The sequence below is a fragment of the Musca domestica genome, unplaced genomic scaffold, assembly GCF_030504385.1.
Source record: "Musca domestica strain aabys unplaced genomic scaffold, Musca_domestica.polishedcontigs.V.1.1 1, whole genome shotgun sequence".
Taxonomy (NCBI): Eukaryota; Metazoa; Arthropoda; class Insecta; order Diptera; family Muscidae; genus Musca; species Musca domestica.
The window spans coordinates 40,190,338-40,206,041 of NW_026712114.1; the positions used below are offsets into that span (position 1 = coordinate 40,190,338).

The 15,704-nt window shown below is 36.4% G+C and overlaps 1 protein-coding gene across 1 annotated transcript; it reads left to right on the forward strand.

Annotated features, from left to right (window-relative positions):
* The first annotated feature begins 4,166 nt into the window (after positions 1 to 4,166).
* On the forward strand, positions 4,167 to 8,866 carry LOC101890296 (uncharacterized). Its single transcript, XM_020040011.2, has 3 exons — positions 4,167 to 4,477; positions 8,193 to 8,377; positions 8,466 to 8,866. The coding sequence occupies exons 1-3, from the start codon at positions 4,167 to 4,169 to the stop codon at positions 8,864 to 8,866; spliced, it is 897 nt and encodes a 298-aa protein (XP_019895570.2).
* Positions 8,867 to 15,704: the final 6,838 nt, after the last annotated feature.

Consider the following 15,704-nt stretch of genomic DNA (forward strand, 5'->3'; position numbering starts at 1 on the left):
TTCCAATTTTGATGGTCATCGGGTAATATTTAGTGGGTAAAATAGGCCACAACATTTGTGTTAAATAAAAGTTAAATTTTCCATTAAACCGCGAATATTTTTAATCCCGGCGAAATCACAAATAGACGAACAGGTCTATTCTGACCGTTACGTAGATGCCGATAGTAAATATATCGGTTATATATAGTGAAATATATACAACGTATAAATACAAAGGAAGGGATTGTTAGCTAGAATGCTTATATCTCAAGAATGGCTGGACCGATTTTGACAAAGTTTGTCAATTCAGAATGCCCTCTTAGCATAAAAGTATAAAACCTAAAAAAATCGCAGAAAAATATGCCAACAAAGATGTTAATATAGATTTTGTAGTATTTTGTGACATTTTTTTATTTTTCATATTTTTTATCGCATGCGACTTTTTCAATTTGAGTTATAATATTTTTTGACCTTACAACACAGGTTGGGGATATTAAATGCATATTGCAATTATCGTCCGATCCTCACGAAAAAGGTAGGGTAAGGCTCGGAAGGGCTAGGCCCATTGTTTTCAAAGATGTCCGCAATATATTTAGGGGTTGAAATGAACCAACAACTAAAAATTTTCCTGATTTCCTGTCGAAATCTCGCATGAAGTTAGAGTTTAGGACAGTGGGTAGAATGGACCACTATTTCTGTCTGAAAAATACCAACATTACTTACAGGCGACATCCGAAATACACAAAAGGCGAACTTCTGGCTTTTTTATGCCGATTTCGTTGACGAAGATAGCCAAATATATAACCAATGCTGAGTGTAATATCTGGGCTGTGCACCGCGAAATCTTCCAAAATGGATTTGGACATAAGGGGGCTTCTAACATATTGTAGAGTTGTAGGGTATCACATGGTCGGCCCGCACGACTATAGCCTTTGCTTACTTGTTTTTTCGATGAGGATGGTGCTAACGGATATATTTATGAATACGCCCCTAGAATTAATGGAGTACATAAATGTTACTTCTATATTTTTAAAATATTTATAGGAAGGCAAAGCAACACTTGCGGAATTTTGTGTATAAAAACGCATACAAACGCATGTAGAATAGGCGAGAATATTACATTGCCTCAGATTAAGTATCATATTTTAAATCTCCAGCCTATGATCGCCAATCTAATATAAAGTTTTTAAATCCAAATTATGACCACTGGCAGATACACGTGCGAAGAGTGTTTGCCATTTTCGACAATAGGTTGTCTTTAATCCCCTTTTGGATTTCAAATCCCCTTTTGGATTTCAATCGAATAATGCATGAGTACAAAAGAAGAACTAAAATATATTGCAAACGATTTTCCCCGAGTAATTTAATGTGGTCCGTTTTTTATTGTTAAGGGCAATGTAGTATTCAGTTAAACGAACATCATTTAGATTTACAAATCACTTATCATTTGTAACAGAGCGTTTTGTTGATTATCACTGAAATCAAAAATTACTTCATGACAGACCATGAATGAATGCAATGGAACTAAATACACCATCATCATCATCTTGGTCGTCAATGGACAACGGGGCAGCCAACTAAACGGACAAACAAACACCCACAATCAACAGATTAGTGGCTCAGAAAGAAACGGGCAAATTTCAATCAAACAATAGAAGCTGGAAATGACTAGCTTGCTGACAGTTAACCATATGGAAAGCGAGTCAAATGTCCATAACGTTTATTGTTATATAATGTGCGAAAAACTTGAAGAAAATCCACAAAAATACATTTGGATGAAAAATGTTAAATAACATTTTAGCATGACACGTAAGAGCCGCAAGCTATGAAAAGCCAAAGAAAAGTACATACAGAGAAGACATAATGTGCACTGACCATGGCAATGGAACAACCATAAGTTGCTACTAACGTGAAACATGCGAACTGAACCCTAATAAAGAGGTTGACAGCTACAGTTTTTGAAAAAAAAAGAAAAAAACAAAAACAAGTTAAAAACCAATAAGTTCGGTCGGGCCGAACTCTGAATACCCTCCACCATTTTGAACGAATTTCGAAATTTTAAAAAAATAAAATCTTTAAAAAATTCTGTTAAAATTTTAAAAATATCGAATATAGCCGTTTTTTTGGGGTCTACATAGGCATTGTTTGTCATAAGCCATTACCATTTTCAAATTCGAAAACTTGAAAATATTATCAAAATATCGTATATACGGAGGTATCGTTATATCGGAACTGTGCGAAGACCGGGACCAGCATAGACAATTTTCTGTCACAGGCTGTAGCATCCATTACGAACTTTAAATACGACATCTCAAACAATTTCGGTGGGTATTGTACCTAAACTAGTCAAAATACCGAATATAGGGAGGTACCGTAATATGGGGGCTATACGAAGACGTGGACCTGCACAGACAATTTTCTGTCACAGGCTGTAATATCCATTACGAACTTCAAATACAAAATTTGAAACAATTCCTGTCAGTTTCGCTAAAATCATCTAAATACCGAATATCGGGAGGTACCGTTATATGGGGCAATGCGAAATTAATAATAATTTTTCTGTCTTAGGCTGTACTATCCCTTTGGAACTTCAAATATCAAATTTGATACAATTCCAGGGAATAATGTCGCTAAAAACATTAAAATACCGAATATCGGGAGGTACCGTTGTATCGGGGCTATATGAAGACTTGGACCTACATGACCCATTTACGAACTTAACCTGGGAAAATAAACATGTGTGCAAAATTTTAGCCTTCTATCTCAATTCGTTCGAAAGATAGACAGACGGACAGACAAATCGACTTAGAATTTTACGCTGATCAAGAATATATATACTTTGTTGGGTCTTACATGAGTATTTCGAGGAGTTACAAACGGAATGACAAAGTTAATTTACCCACCATGGTATGGGGGGGGGGTAAAAAAACATGCCTTAAGCCCAGCATCACCTTAAAACTAGAACAACAATTGTTTTTTAAACAGTCTTCCAAACGAAGACCCTATGGTCTTCAATCCAAGACCTCTGGTCTTCTAAACGAAGTCCCTATGGCCTTTTAAACGAAGTCCCTCTGGATTTCTAACGAAGAGTCTCCGGTCTTCGATATGAAGACCGTCTTAACTTCTAAACTACGGACTTTTCTACGAAGATTTTCTGTTTTTTTTTTTTTTTTTTTTTTTTAACCAAGACCTTCTGGTTTTCTATACGAAGACCTTCTGGCCTTCTACACCAAGACATCCTGGTTTCCTATGCGAAGAAATTGTGGTCTCCTATACGAAAAACTTGTGGTCTCCTACACGAAGACCTTTTGGTCTCCTACACGAAGACTTAAACGAAGACCCTTTGGTCTTCTAAATGAAGACGCTCTCGTCTTCTAAATGAAGACGCTCTCATCTTCTAAACGAAGTACCTCTGAACTTCCAAACACAGATCCTCTGGTCTTCTTTACGAAAACCTTCTGGTATTCTATACGAAGACCCTCTGATCGTGTAAATAAAGATGCTCTGATCTTCCAATCGAAAGTCCCACTGGTCTTCTGGAAGACCCCCCGGTCTTCTAAACGCAGACCTTCTGGTCTTCCGCATACCCTTTGGTCTTCAAAACGAAGACCTTCCGGTCTTTTATGTTACTATGCTCTTCTAAACGATGACCAAACAAAGTCTCTCTGGTATTGCAAAGGAAAACGCACTGGTCTTCTGCACGAAGACCTTCTGTTCATCTAAACGAAGTTCCTCTGGTCTTCAGAACGAAGTCCCCCGGACTTCTAAAAGAAGACTATCTGGCATTCTGAGCTAAGTCCCTCCGGTCTTCTAAACGGAAAACGACAATACTGTGCAAATTACCCTCGTATGTAAATAAATAATACACTGAAGTGGTCTGTACTGTTTGTTTTGATGAATTGTTCCTTCCTTTTTATGTTCTCATGTTTTTTTTTTCAACTTTGCCATTTTGGCAGATTATAGCCCAGCATTAAGCACTCAAACGTTGTTGTGTTTTGTTAGCAAAAATACAAAAACACGAAAAATGTAACATCTAATGTTTTGCATTTAACGGTAATGATGTAAACTCTCAACTCTTTCGTTCACCCAGTGACCCATTGTCTGGTGGTCTCCTATAAAATAGTGGGTGGTTGTTTTAGTAACTTTAGTTTCCGCTTAATAACCATCGAATCTTGACGCGAAACGAAATGATAAATAGTAACGAACGGTTTATATCGCGACAAATTTTCTTGTTGCTGATATTTAGTAGTGTATTCGTTTGCGGATTAACAAATTCTACAAAGAAATCAGAAAATTTACAAGAATTTAAATATTGTTTAAAGAATTTGAAACAACCCAGTATTCGAGAATGTATTGGTCGCAGTGCAATTAGTTTTCTGCAACGTTTCGATGAAAGAGACAATTATACGTTGACCATGGATTTGGTAGCCACTAAAACGGATAATGTAGCCAGCCGTTCATTGGTGAATTTTTTGGACACCGATCCAGTGGATGTTAGGTAAAGTGGCAGACATGGAAATATTTGAATATATGTGTGTGCGTTTTGCAAGTACAAATGAATGCTGCACAGTTGCCATATCTGAATGGTGATCGAATAAGGAAGTGAAGAAGTATCTGATAGGTGTATTGAAGTGTAGTAATAAATGTGTAAGATATATTATATGCAATATAAGCAGTATCGTATCTCACAGGGTGTCACTTATATGCAAATTTAAATGACTTCAAAGCACCGCATCAAGAATAGTGTTGTCTTATCTTAAGAATTACATATATTCGAAATGATTTAGGTATAACTCATGTAAAAATAGATTTTTACCCACTTTTCAAGCACAAATATAAGTCTCCCTCGACATTAAGCGGAAATGGATACTATTAAGTGGTTGACATGGATCATAATTTTGTATGGAAAATATTAAAGTTCCGTTCAACTGCGAATATTTAGTGCTTCCCGGCGGGTTCGTTTATTCTAAAGATTCCCATATCTATCGATTTTCATATCTACAGAAACGTTATATTCTTGATCAGCATAAAATTTAATGTCGATTTAGCCATGTCCGTCCATATGTGGAAATCACTCAAGCCTCCGAACAAAATAAAGTAGGTAGAAAAAATTTTACTCACATGTATTTTAGTTCTTCTGGATTTTTCGTACTGACCATATAGGTTCACATTCTGATTTCACCCCCATATAATTGTACCAACAGGTCTAGAGTATTCTGGGGTTTTAATCATAATTTAAAACTGAATCTAAGAACCGAATTGGCGTTCCCACTAAATAGGAAACATCCTAGCAGAGAACTGTCTTCATACGTCCAAGTTTTGGAATAATCCCCAAAGTACTGAACCTCCAAATACAGGGTTGCCCATATTCGACGGACCTTTGGGCCCATTCCAATCGACGAGGCTTGTCCGCAGGCAACATTCTTTGCGTCAATAGAATTTTGTACGAGAATAAACGCAAATTAATGCGAATAATCCGTTGTAAAGTGGACCGAGGCATGCCCAACTGCTGAGAACGGCGTTTTTGGGATGTTCTTGGGGACCTCTCAACAATGGCTCGTACGGCAGCGATATTCTCGGCCGATCACCTTGGTCTACTTTTATATGGCCTCTTCGGATTAGAAAGAGCCTTACCAGTCGAAAATTTTTCGTATAAACGCTTAATGGTGTTCCTAGAAGGCGCACTTCTCACATTTTTTAATGTTTTAAAAGCACGTTGAGTTTTCACAATTTACTTCTTCTGTGGAATGTAAATTTCAGAGGGCTCGCGTGTATTGGTTCATGATAAAAATCTGCTTGGACTGACGCTTCAAACGCGTTATGTCATTAAGCGATGTCACATCTCTGTCAAAAGTTATGGCGTTGCCAGATGGGTCTGTCGAATATGGGCAACCCTGTATAGGGTCTATTTATGAAATTGTTTCAAATATGGTGTTTGGAGTTCGTAATTGTTACTAAAGCCTATATCAAACAAGTAGGCAACGGCTATAGCCGTGCGGGGCCGACCATGTAATACCCTACAAAACTACAATATGCTAGAAGCTCCATTATGTCCAAATCCATTTTGGAAGATTTAGTTTTTTAAATTGTGTCACGGAACACTGCCCAGATATTACACATGGTCATCCAAATGTTAGAACTCTTCCCTGTCCTTAACTCTCTTCTCATGAGTGTTGATTGGCTTCAATTGTGTGGCCAGGAAATTTTTTCTTTATTTTTAGTAGTTGGTCCATTTCCACCTCTAAATATATTGCGGTCATCTTTAAAAACAATAAACCTAGCCCTTCTGATCCTAACCCTACCCTTGTGCAGGATCGGACGATAATTGCAATCTTTATATAAGGTGAAAAAATATTACAAAAAGTACACTTCAATATTATAAGTCAAATTGAAAAAACCGCTTGCGATAAAGAATATGAAGAAATAAAATAAAAATATCAAAAAATACTACAACCTCTATTTAAATTGTTATTGGCATCTTTTTATGCGATTTTTTAGAGTTTATTCTCTTATGCCAAGAGGGCATTTTGAATTGACAAAATTTGTCAAAACGGTCCAGATGTAAGCATTGAGATATAAGCATTTTAGCTAACATCCCTTCCTTTGTATATACACATTGTATATTCTTCGCTATATATATCCGATATATTTACTATAGACATTTACGTGACGGTCAGAATTGACCTTTTCGGCTAATTGTGATTTCGCCGGGATTAAAAATATTCGCGGTTTAATGGAAAATGTGACTTTTATTTAACACAAATTATATTATGGTCTATTTCACCCACTAAATATTACCCGATGACCATCAAAATTGGAAGGCTTCTGCCCAGCCCTAAGTTAAGATCCGCTTCGATTGGCCTATATTTGTGACCTGTACACTGAAGGAGAAAGCTTCATATCATAAATGAATTCCTACTTTCGGTCAATGAAATTTTTCATTGATTGTGAACCAACGTAGAGGTTCATTGAATGAATGAAAAAAGTTTCATTGAGTTTCATTAACGTAAAATTAACGAAATTGTTCATTAATATAATGATATTCTTCATTTAATTATTTTTCCTCAGATTTGTCTAAAAATTGGTATTTGTAGTTCGTTCCTGTGTCGGAACATTGTTGATATAGATCCATGTCTTCGTATAGCCATATTTTTCACTGGGATTGATTCAAATTTCGTATTTGAAATTATAAATTCGTACTAGAGCATATGACAAAAAAAATACTTTTGCAGGTCGAGATCTTCGTATCCCCCATATAAGGGTTTTCATTTAAGTGATATATTTCGAAATATTTTTAAAATTTTTCGATATCCCTCAAAATGGCGGAGGGTATTAAAATTTCGGCGCGGCCGAACTTTGCTGTTTTTTACTTCTACACTGTGATAGTAGGTATTACACCACACTGTGATAGATGGTATTTGTCGTTGCGCATTTGTTTGTAACAGGTAGGAATACGCGAAATAAACCATTCACAACTTTCTTTATAAAATCACATTCTGAGTCGGTTTATGAATCTCATTAAGTCTGACCGTCTGCCCACGTATTTTTATGAAGAAAATGCAGGTCGCATTTATTGTCGCCTGTTATTGAGATGATATTTTCCAGGCTTCATTTGTTTGGCCTAGAACGAACTCCATATCGTAACGTTTTATTCATTTTATGAAACTGCTTCATTAAATTGGCGAACTAATAATATTTTCACGATTTAAGCCATATTTTCGTCGGAATTGTTTCAAATTTTGTATTTAAACGACAGAATATTGCCCACAATTTTGTATGGCCCCTCTGAAAACTGAAACTCTTTATATTCGGCACTTTGCAACTTCCTTCGTCCCGGCTGAACTTAGCTGCTTTTTTACTTTTTTTTCTCATTTTTATGCCCTCCACCATACTATGGATACACGTTTTCGTATAGCCCCCATATAACGGTACCTCTCAATATTCGGTATTTTGATGATATTAGAGACATTATAGACCGAAATTGCTTTGAATTTCGTTTTAGAAGATTTTAATAGATACGTCAACCTATGACAGAAAATTGTGTATACAGGTCCACGTCTTCGTATACCCCACATACAAAAGACATTTTGATGATATTAGAAACATTATTCAAAGGAATTGCTTAAACTACGTTTGAAGGTCCAGCGAGTGTTATATACCTAAATTCATTGCAAAAAAAAAGTCACTAAATAATATGTGTCCTCCCTTTACAGAGGTATTTTGGAAAATGCGGGTGCTGTATTCAGTCAACGTGCATTGGAATGGCACATGGATGCAATATATCCAGGATTAATGTTAAAAATTGGTCCTTCGGCCGATAAGAACAGTGTAGCTGAATTTGTACTCGACCCAACGGTCATTGATGAAAGGAATTTCAACATTGAAGAAGCTTCAACAGGTTGGTGTTCATAAACTTACCCTTACCTCCAAAATAAGCAAAGACTTAACCACTAACCATTATTTTTTCAACAACTCTCTCGTTGCAGCACGCATTTTAACCAAACAATATGTCTTACCATTTCTTCTTGGCCTCAAATTCAACTTGGTAGCATTGGTGCCAATACTGTTCACCGTTATTTGCCTACTGCTAAAGAAATCTCTATTCATAGCTAAAGTAGTTGTTTATATTAGCAGCGTTTTAGGCATTGGTGGTGTTGCTGGTGCTGTTTCATCGCTGGGTGGTTGGGGTAGTCTATTTGCCCCACCATTGCCGCCAGCCAGCCCATATCCACATCAACACCATGGTGGACATTTCCCCGGTGGTTTTGGATTTGTGCCGGGCAAACAAACGGCGTTTTCACATTTCGATCAAGACGAACTACAACACACGGGTCCCTATAAGCGGCAAGATCGTAAGGTGGTATTTGAAAAACCACGAGGAAAATGAGAATAAAAATAACAACAACGTTATTGATGATAAAATTGTGCGTTCAACGTTGGCGCCTGCGTTGACTACACCACCATTGGATAATTTCTATAATTTTGAAAAACAAATGCTTTTACACGATCGCAGCGGCCGAATGAGACATGGTAGCGGCAAACTGGGCCCTTCGGCTTACGATGAGGAGTATGATGAAATGCCCGGAGTAATAAATGTTTCTTCTAATCATCGTTTTAAGACATCAAATGATAATTCTGGATGGAAAATTGTACGAGTTTAGGTTTTAAGTTTTTATGAGGCATGTGTATTGAAGTTAATCTGTATTCTTGTCAGTTAAGTCGAAATTATATAATGTTTGTTAAACTAATTATAATAAAATGCTGATTCAATTTGTATTATCAGTGGATTTTTATACCCTACACCACAAGGTGGTCAGGATATTATGTCTTTGTGCATTTGTTTGTAACAGGCAAAAGGAAACGAGATAGACCCATAGTTCCTTTTGATGATCTGCATAGAATCACATTCTGAGTCGATTTATGCATGTCCGTCCGTCTGTCCGCCTGTCCATGTATTTTTGTAAACAAAGTACAGTTCGCATTTATTGCCCTATCCAGATGAAATTTTGCACAAATCATTTGTTTGGACGAACCTTATTGAAATTGGAGATAATCGGTCAAAATTTAGATATAGCTCCCATATATATCTTCGTCCGATTTGCCTTTTATTGTGCACCAAACGTGTAATATCAGTCCGAATAGTATGGAATTTTGCACGTACGATCAGATTGAACCAGAAAATAAGTATGCCAAATTTGATCGAAATCGGTTCAGATATAGCTATAGCTCCCATATATATTGTTCATCCGATTTGTTATTTTTGTCCTTCGCAGCCGTAATATGCACTCTGTAACAACAATATTTGGGCAAATATAGCAAATAAAGCTCGGAAATATCCTTGCCAAATTTTATCGAGATCGGTTCAGATTTGGATATAGCTCCCATATATTCGTCCGATTAAGCTTTTATTGTGCAACAAACGTCTAATATTTGTCCAAATGGAATGGAATTTGGCACTTACGACCGAATTGAGTCTAGAAGCTAGTATGTCAAATTTGGTGAAGATCGGTTCAGATATAGCTATAGCTCCCATATACATTTTTAACCGATTTGTTGTATTTGTTGCCCACAGCCGTAATATGCACTCCGTAACAACGATATCAGGAAATATATCAAATACAGCTCAGAAATATCTTTGCCAAATTTTATCGAGATCGGTTCAGATTTGGATATAGCTCCCATATATATCTTTATCCGATTTCAAATTAATTGTGCCCAAAATGGTCAATACAATTCCGAATTTAAAAGATACAAATGCTTCGGCATATTTAGTCCTTTGAACTTTAAATTATAATCATAGCGTGTATGATTGAATTCCCCCATAAAAACTTTTAATTGTTATGTGGAGCTCTACTAAATTAGAAAGTGGTGTAGGGTATCATAAAGTCGGTCCCGCCCGACTTTAAGGCTTTCTTTACTGGTTTCTTTTTTTTACAGTGCCGAGAATAAACTAAAACGTCCACAAATCCCAAAATAATATCTGTAAAACAATATTCGGATATTATAAAAATGTCCTTTATGACGTTTATTACCCCAGTAACTGATAAATACTACATACCGCTGTAGTAAGGAAGGAAATTTGAAGTTTTCTATTTGTAAATAAAATATGTATACACATTTTAAATGTGCGAATAAACTTCGTTTAGATTTTAATTATTGCTTTTCTTCGTTTGATCTCTTGACCTCGTGACCAAATTTAAGAATTCTATCTCAATCCCAACAGCCAACAATGACATATTTTGTGGCATCTTACACTTTTCGTACGTTCATAGGCCTCATTTCCAAAACCACCTTATTCTCTGTATCCCTTCACCAAATACCAGATTCAGTAGCATAAAGTATATAGTACACATTTCAAAACTATCTCCATATCTCAACTTTAGATACCAATCAATTAATATCAAATTTCATTTCTGTAATTTCTCCCTTTACCATATTTTGTTCCGTTTAGTACAATTAAAATACGCATATTCCAAACCAGCTCCTTCACTCAACCACAGTTACCAACAGTGACATCCATATCAAATTTAAGGATTCCTGCTCTATCCATTCACCCAACATCAAATTTAGCCACAATTAGTACTTTTTGTACAAATATAGTAGACATATCCAAACAAACTTCACATCCAAATCCTAGATACCAACAGAGCCGAATCGAATTTCGGGATACTAGATCTATGCCTTCAACCACAATACCCAATTTAGTACTTTTCGAACGATTATAGTACATTTTTGAAACCACCTCCATATGTTCGGGCTACACATGGTACCAGAAGGAGTAGATCGATATTGTCCATCTCCGAAATCGATCCTAGTTTGATAATAATATTACTATGTATCTATTTTGAACGAAGTCAGCAATCCCTTGGAAAGTATCATGCACCCCAACAAGACAAGCAAATGGAAACCATACTATCGATTCCAAATATTTTAAAACGGATACCTATGGTCTGAGATTTCGATGAGACAATTTTGACCGTATAAAAAGATATACAGAGTGATAAAAAACAGCAACAAAGTCAAACGCCATAATTTTACATTTTTTTTAAATTTATTGAATGAAAGCAAAAAAAGGGAAATAGCATACAATTTTAGAATAAGTTTAGATTGTTCGAATTGGTCACCTTTGGCACGAATTATTCCCTTCAAACGGCCAATGAAACAGTCCCACGCTGCCCGAATGTTGCTCTGCGGTATTTTGGCCCATTCTCGGCGAAGCGCTTGCTTGAGGTGATCGACACTTTGGTATTTTTTAGCACCAACCTTGCTTTCCAAAATACTCCAGACACAATAGTCCAACGGAAATGAAGCGGGGAACCTCATCTTGTAACCATTCTTGGGTGGCGCGTGCTGAGTGCGATGGCTTTGAGTCATGTTGGAATGTCCAAGGTCTGTGCCCAAATTTTGGGGTGTCCAAGACTTTAGTACACCATTCAGGAATATTTTCGCGATAATATTCGGCATTTATTCTGATGTTATGGTCGATTTATACGAGCGGAAAGCGACCACCGGCTGTTATGGCGGCTCACACCATCACCATGGCCGGCGCTTGAGTTCTGATGGCCAACCGAAGGTACATATTTTCAGCTGACCTCTTTGTTTTTGGAATATTTCGCTTTTGAAATTATGTCATAACGCACTGCTAAGGGTAACGCATTTTGACCGGAGACATTTGCCAAATATTCACGCACTCCGTCGTGCCGTTAGTTGGTGTGGTACACGTTTGCAGCTAAATAGAATAGAATGGTCATCCAAATGCTAGACTGTCATAAACTCTCTTCTCATGCAAATTTGGTGTCGATTTGTTTCAATTGTGTGATCAGAAAAATTTTTCGGTTCTTTTGAACCCCTAAATATTTTGATATCATCCCCAAAAACAAGAGGCAGCTCTGTAATCCGAATTAATACTCATCTATATGATTTGCTTGTCTACGATATTTGGCTATATTTGGCAACGAAATCACACAAAAAAACAGACGTAGTCATTGGTGTATTTTGGATTTCGCATGAAGTTATTTGGTTGGTCCATTTCAACCCCTAAATATATTGCGGACACCTTTAAAAACAATAGGCTTAGCCATTATGAAAATGTTTCTGAGGAGAGGACGATAATTGCAATCTGCATATAATAACCCCAACCTGTGCAATTGAAATTTCCGCTCTGTGATAAATCTAAAATGCCGTTCATCCGATTTTATATCAACTGTCTGTGACCCCGCAGTTGTGCAAGATGCATCAACAATTTATTTAATTTGCTTGACCTTTGCTTTAATATTACATAATCTCTTTAAAGAATTTTAATTTTATAGAATTTTAAAGGTCACTAAACACCTCAAACATAATGACTCTAAACATCACTTACTTCATTTCATTCAAATGTACATCAGTTTACATTGCTTGATAATATTCTGTTACTTCTAAAAATAGAAATTAAAAAAATGAAAGTGAAACTGACTAAATTATAGTTTAAAACTGAAGTGACTGTCAACAACACTGCCGTTTTCAAGGTTCAATACATTACCATCGTTTTACTTCACATCTACGATTCTTTCATTTAAACTTTTGAATGATGAAAACAAGCATAGTACACATTTTGACAATGAAAGTTGTTTAAGAGGGAAATTATTTAAGATTTGATCAGAGAATACGCCATGCATAAAAATGTGGGTGTATTTTTTGATTGATGATAATTCACGCTACGCAAGGCATATTACGACTAGCGTTTTCTCCATCAGTGCCATGAAGCATACAAAGAATCAACGGGTTTAAAGACACAGGGTGAGATGAAAAAAACTACAACCAACATAAGACTGCTGTCATTTCTAAGTCACTCGTCCGACAGCTGTTAAAATTATTCCAGTGACAGCCCATTATATTGTTTACAAGCGTACAAAAGCATTTTGGTGAGAATTTTCCAGAAAAAAAGTTATTCCTGATAGAACTCAAGCGTGATAGTGTGATTTTGGTCGCAGACCTTAGACATTCCATCAGACTCTGCACCTTTGCACTTTGCACGCGCCACCCAAGCATGGTTTCAAAATGAGTTTCCTCGCTTCACTTCCAGCGTGCAATAGCCACCAAAATCCCCAGATACCAATCCATTGGACTATTTGGAAAGTAAGGTTGGCATTAAAATATACCAAAGTGTGGATCACCTCATGCAAGCACTCCGCTGGAAATGGGCCAAAATATCACAGAGCACCATTCGGGTGTGCGACGGTTTCATTGGCGGTTTGAAGGCCATAACTCGTGCCAAAGGCGAGCAATTCACACAAATCTAAACTTTTTCTAAATTTTGATTCTATTTCCGACATTTTTTACTTTCATTCAATAAAATTAAAAAAAATGTAAAAACTATGGCGTTTGACTTTGGTGCAGTTTTTTTATCTTACCCTTTTTATCTCACCCTGTAGACGTGTGAGAAAGCTGGCTTTTGGAAATTCGTACTTAAAAGTTCCGTAAAGTACTATAATGTACTAAAAATGTAATTCTTTATATTTATCAAACGGAATGAGCTAGAATTCTGCAATTTGGAATGAGAGTCACTATGATGTGCAGGATAGTACTAAACTTTAAAATGGTGTAATTTGCTATTATGAGAACGGATAGAGCTGAAATTTTTAATTTGGTATGAGAATCAAGGTTGGAAAGTATGTTTATACCCTACAACACTATGTGTTGGGGGTATTATAAGTTTGATTGGGCCAAAAATTATGTAACACCTCGAAATATTGATTTCCCACATAGGAAAGTATATATGGATCTTCCTAGCTCGCCGAGTTGAGTCGATCTAGCTATGTATGTCCGTCCGTCGTCTGTCCGTCTGTCCGTCTGTCCGTCTGTCCATGTTAATTTGTAATCACTCTACAGGTCGCAATTATGGTCCGATCTCCACGAAATTTAGAATGGAGGTGGGGTTAAGGTCAGAATAGAACCCTATTTCTTTTTGAAGATGATCGCATAATATTTAGGGGTTGAAATGGACCAAATACTGAAAAAATGTCGGATTTTGCAGTAGCTATACAGGTAGCAATTATAGACCCATCGACGCGAATTTCGCATGTAGCTAGAGTTTAGGGCGGGGAAGAAGCCTACCAATTTTGATGGTCATCGGTTAATATTTAGCGGGTAAAATAGACCATATCTTTTTTGTTGAAAAAATTCAAAATTTTTCATTAAACCGCGAATATTTTAAATCGCGGCGAAATCACAAAGTCATGACAAGGTTACTCCTGATCTTTACATTGATGTTAACATCCACCAAAAAGGATGTATAGCAAAATATGTGCGATATATATGTCTATCAAAGAAGATATGCTAGAAAGATCTCTTATATGTCGAGAACGGCTGAACTGATTTCGACAGTTCACATTAATTCAGAATGGCCTCTTGGCAGGAAAGGAAAAACGTCTAAAAAATCGCATAAAATATCTCTCTAAAGAGGAAAACATTGATTTTGTAAAATTTTCTCATATTTTTTCAATTTTGTCATATTTTTGGCATATTTTCATTTTGAATTAAACATTTGGTAATATTTCTACAGCTAACAAAAACTAAGTAGTTAGGATATCAGGATATCATATACAGATCGCATTTATGGCCCGATCCTTACGAAATTTTGCATGGGGATAAGATGAGGGTCAGAAAAGAAGCCTACTCTTATTGGAGATGATCGCCATATATTTAGGGGTTGAAATGGACCAAAAACTGCAAATTGTCAGCAGGTCGTAATTATCGCCCGGTCCTCACGCATATATGAATGGGGGTTACCGGACAGTGCAAAGCCAAGCAGTTTTGGATGGCCATCCAAAAATATTCAATGTGTGAAGGAGTTTGCCAACTTTTGTAGACAAAATACGAAAATGTCCATTCCAGTGACTTTTTGGGGAATTCACAAATATAGGAAAGACGCACTTCTGACTATGTCGTTAACGCTGATTTCTTTGAAGAATATAGTCATATGTCTGTATCCCATATAGATGCGTTTCAGTCAAAAACCAATAATAAATGTTAATCTTTTGCCACTTCTGAGAGATTATAGGTGTTTGGGAATATTGGATCCAGATCTAGGAAGACCATTTACGTGCAACATCTACCAATAAATTGGAATGAGCAAATTAGTTTAAGTTGCTATTTCGAAAATTAGAGAACGAAACCTAATGGTTTTCTTTTATTATTTGTCACAATATCTTGTGAAATTCTTCCGAGTATCTCGTCTATATAAA

Coding starts and splice junctions, on each gene's coding strand:
- LOC101890296 (XM_020040011.2), top strand. CDS start 4,167: ATGATAAATAGTAACGAACGGTTTATATCGCGACAAATTTTCTTGTTG. Junction 4,478..8,192: donor ACCGATCCAGTGGATGTTAG/GTAAAGTGGCAG, acceptor CTCCCTTTACAG/AGGTATTTTGGAAAATGCGG. Junction 8,378..8,465: donor CATTGAAGAAGCTTCAACAG/GTTGGTGTTCAT, acceptor CTCTCGTTGCAG/CACGCATTTTAACCAAACAA.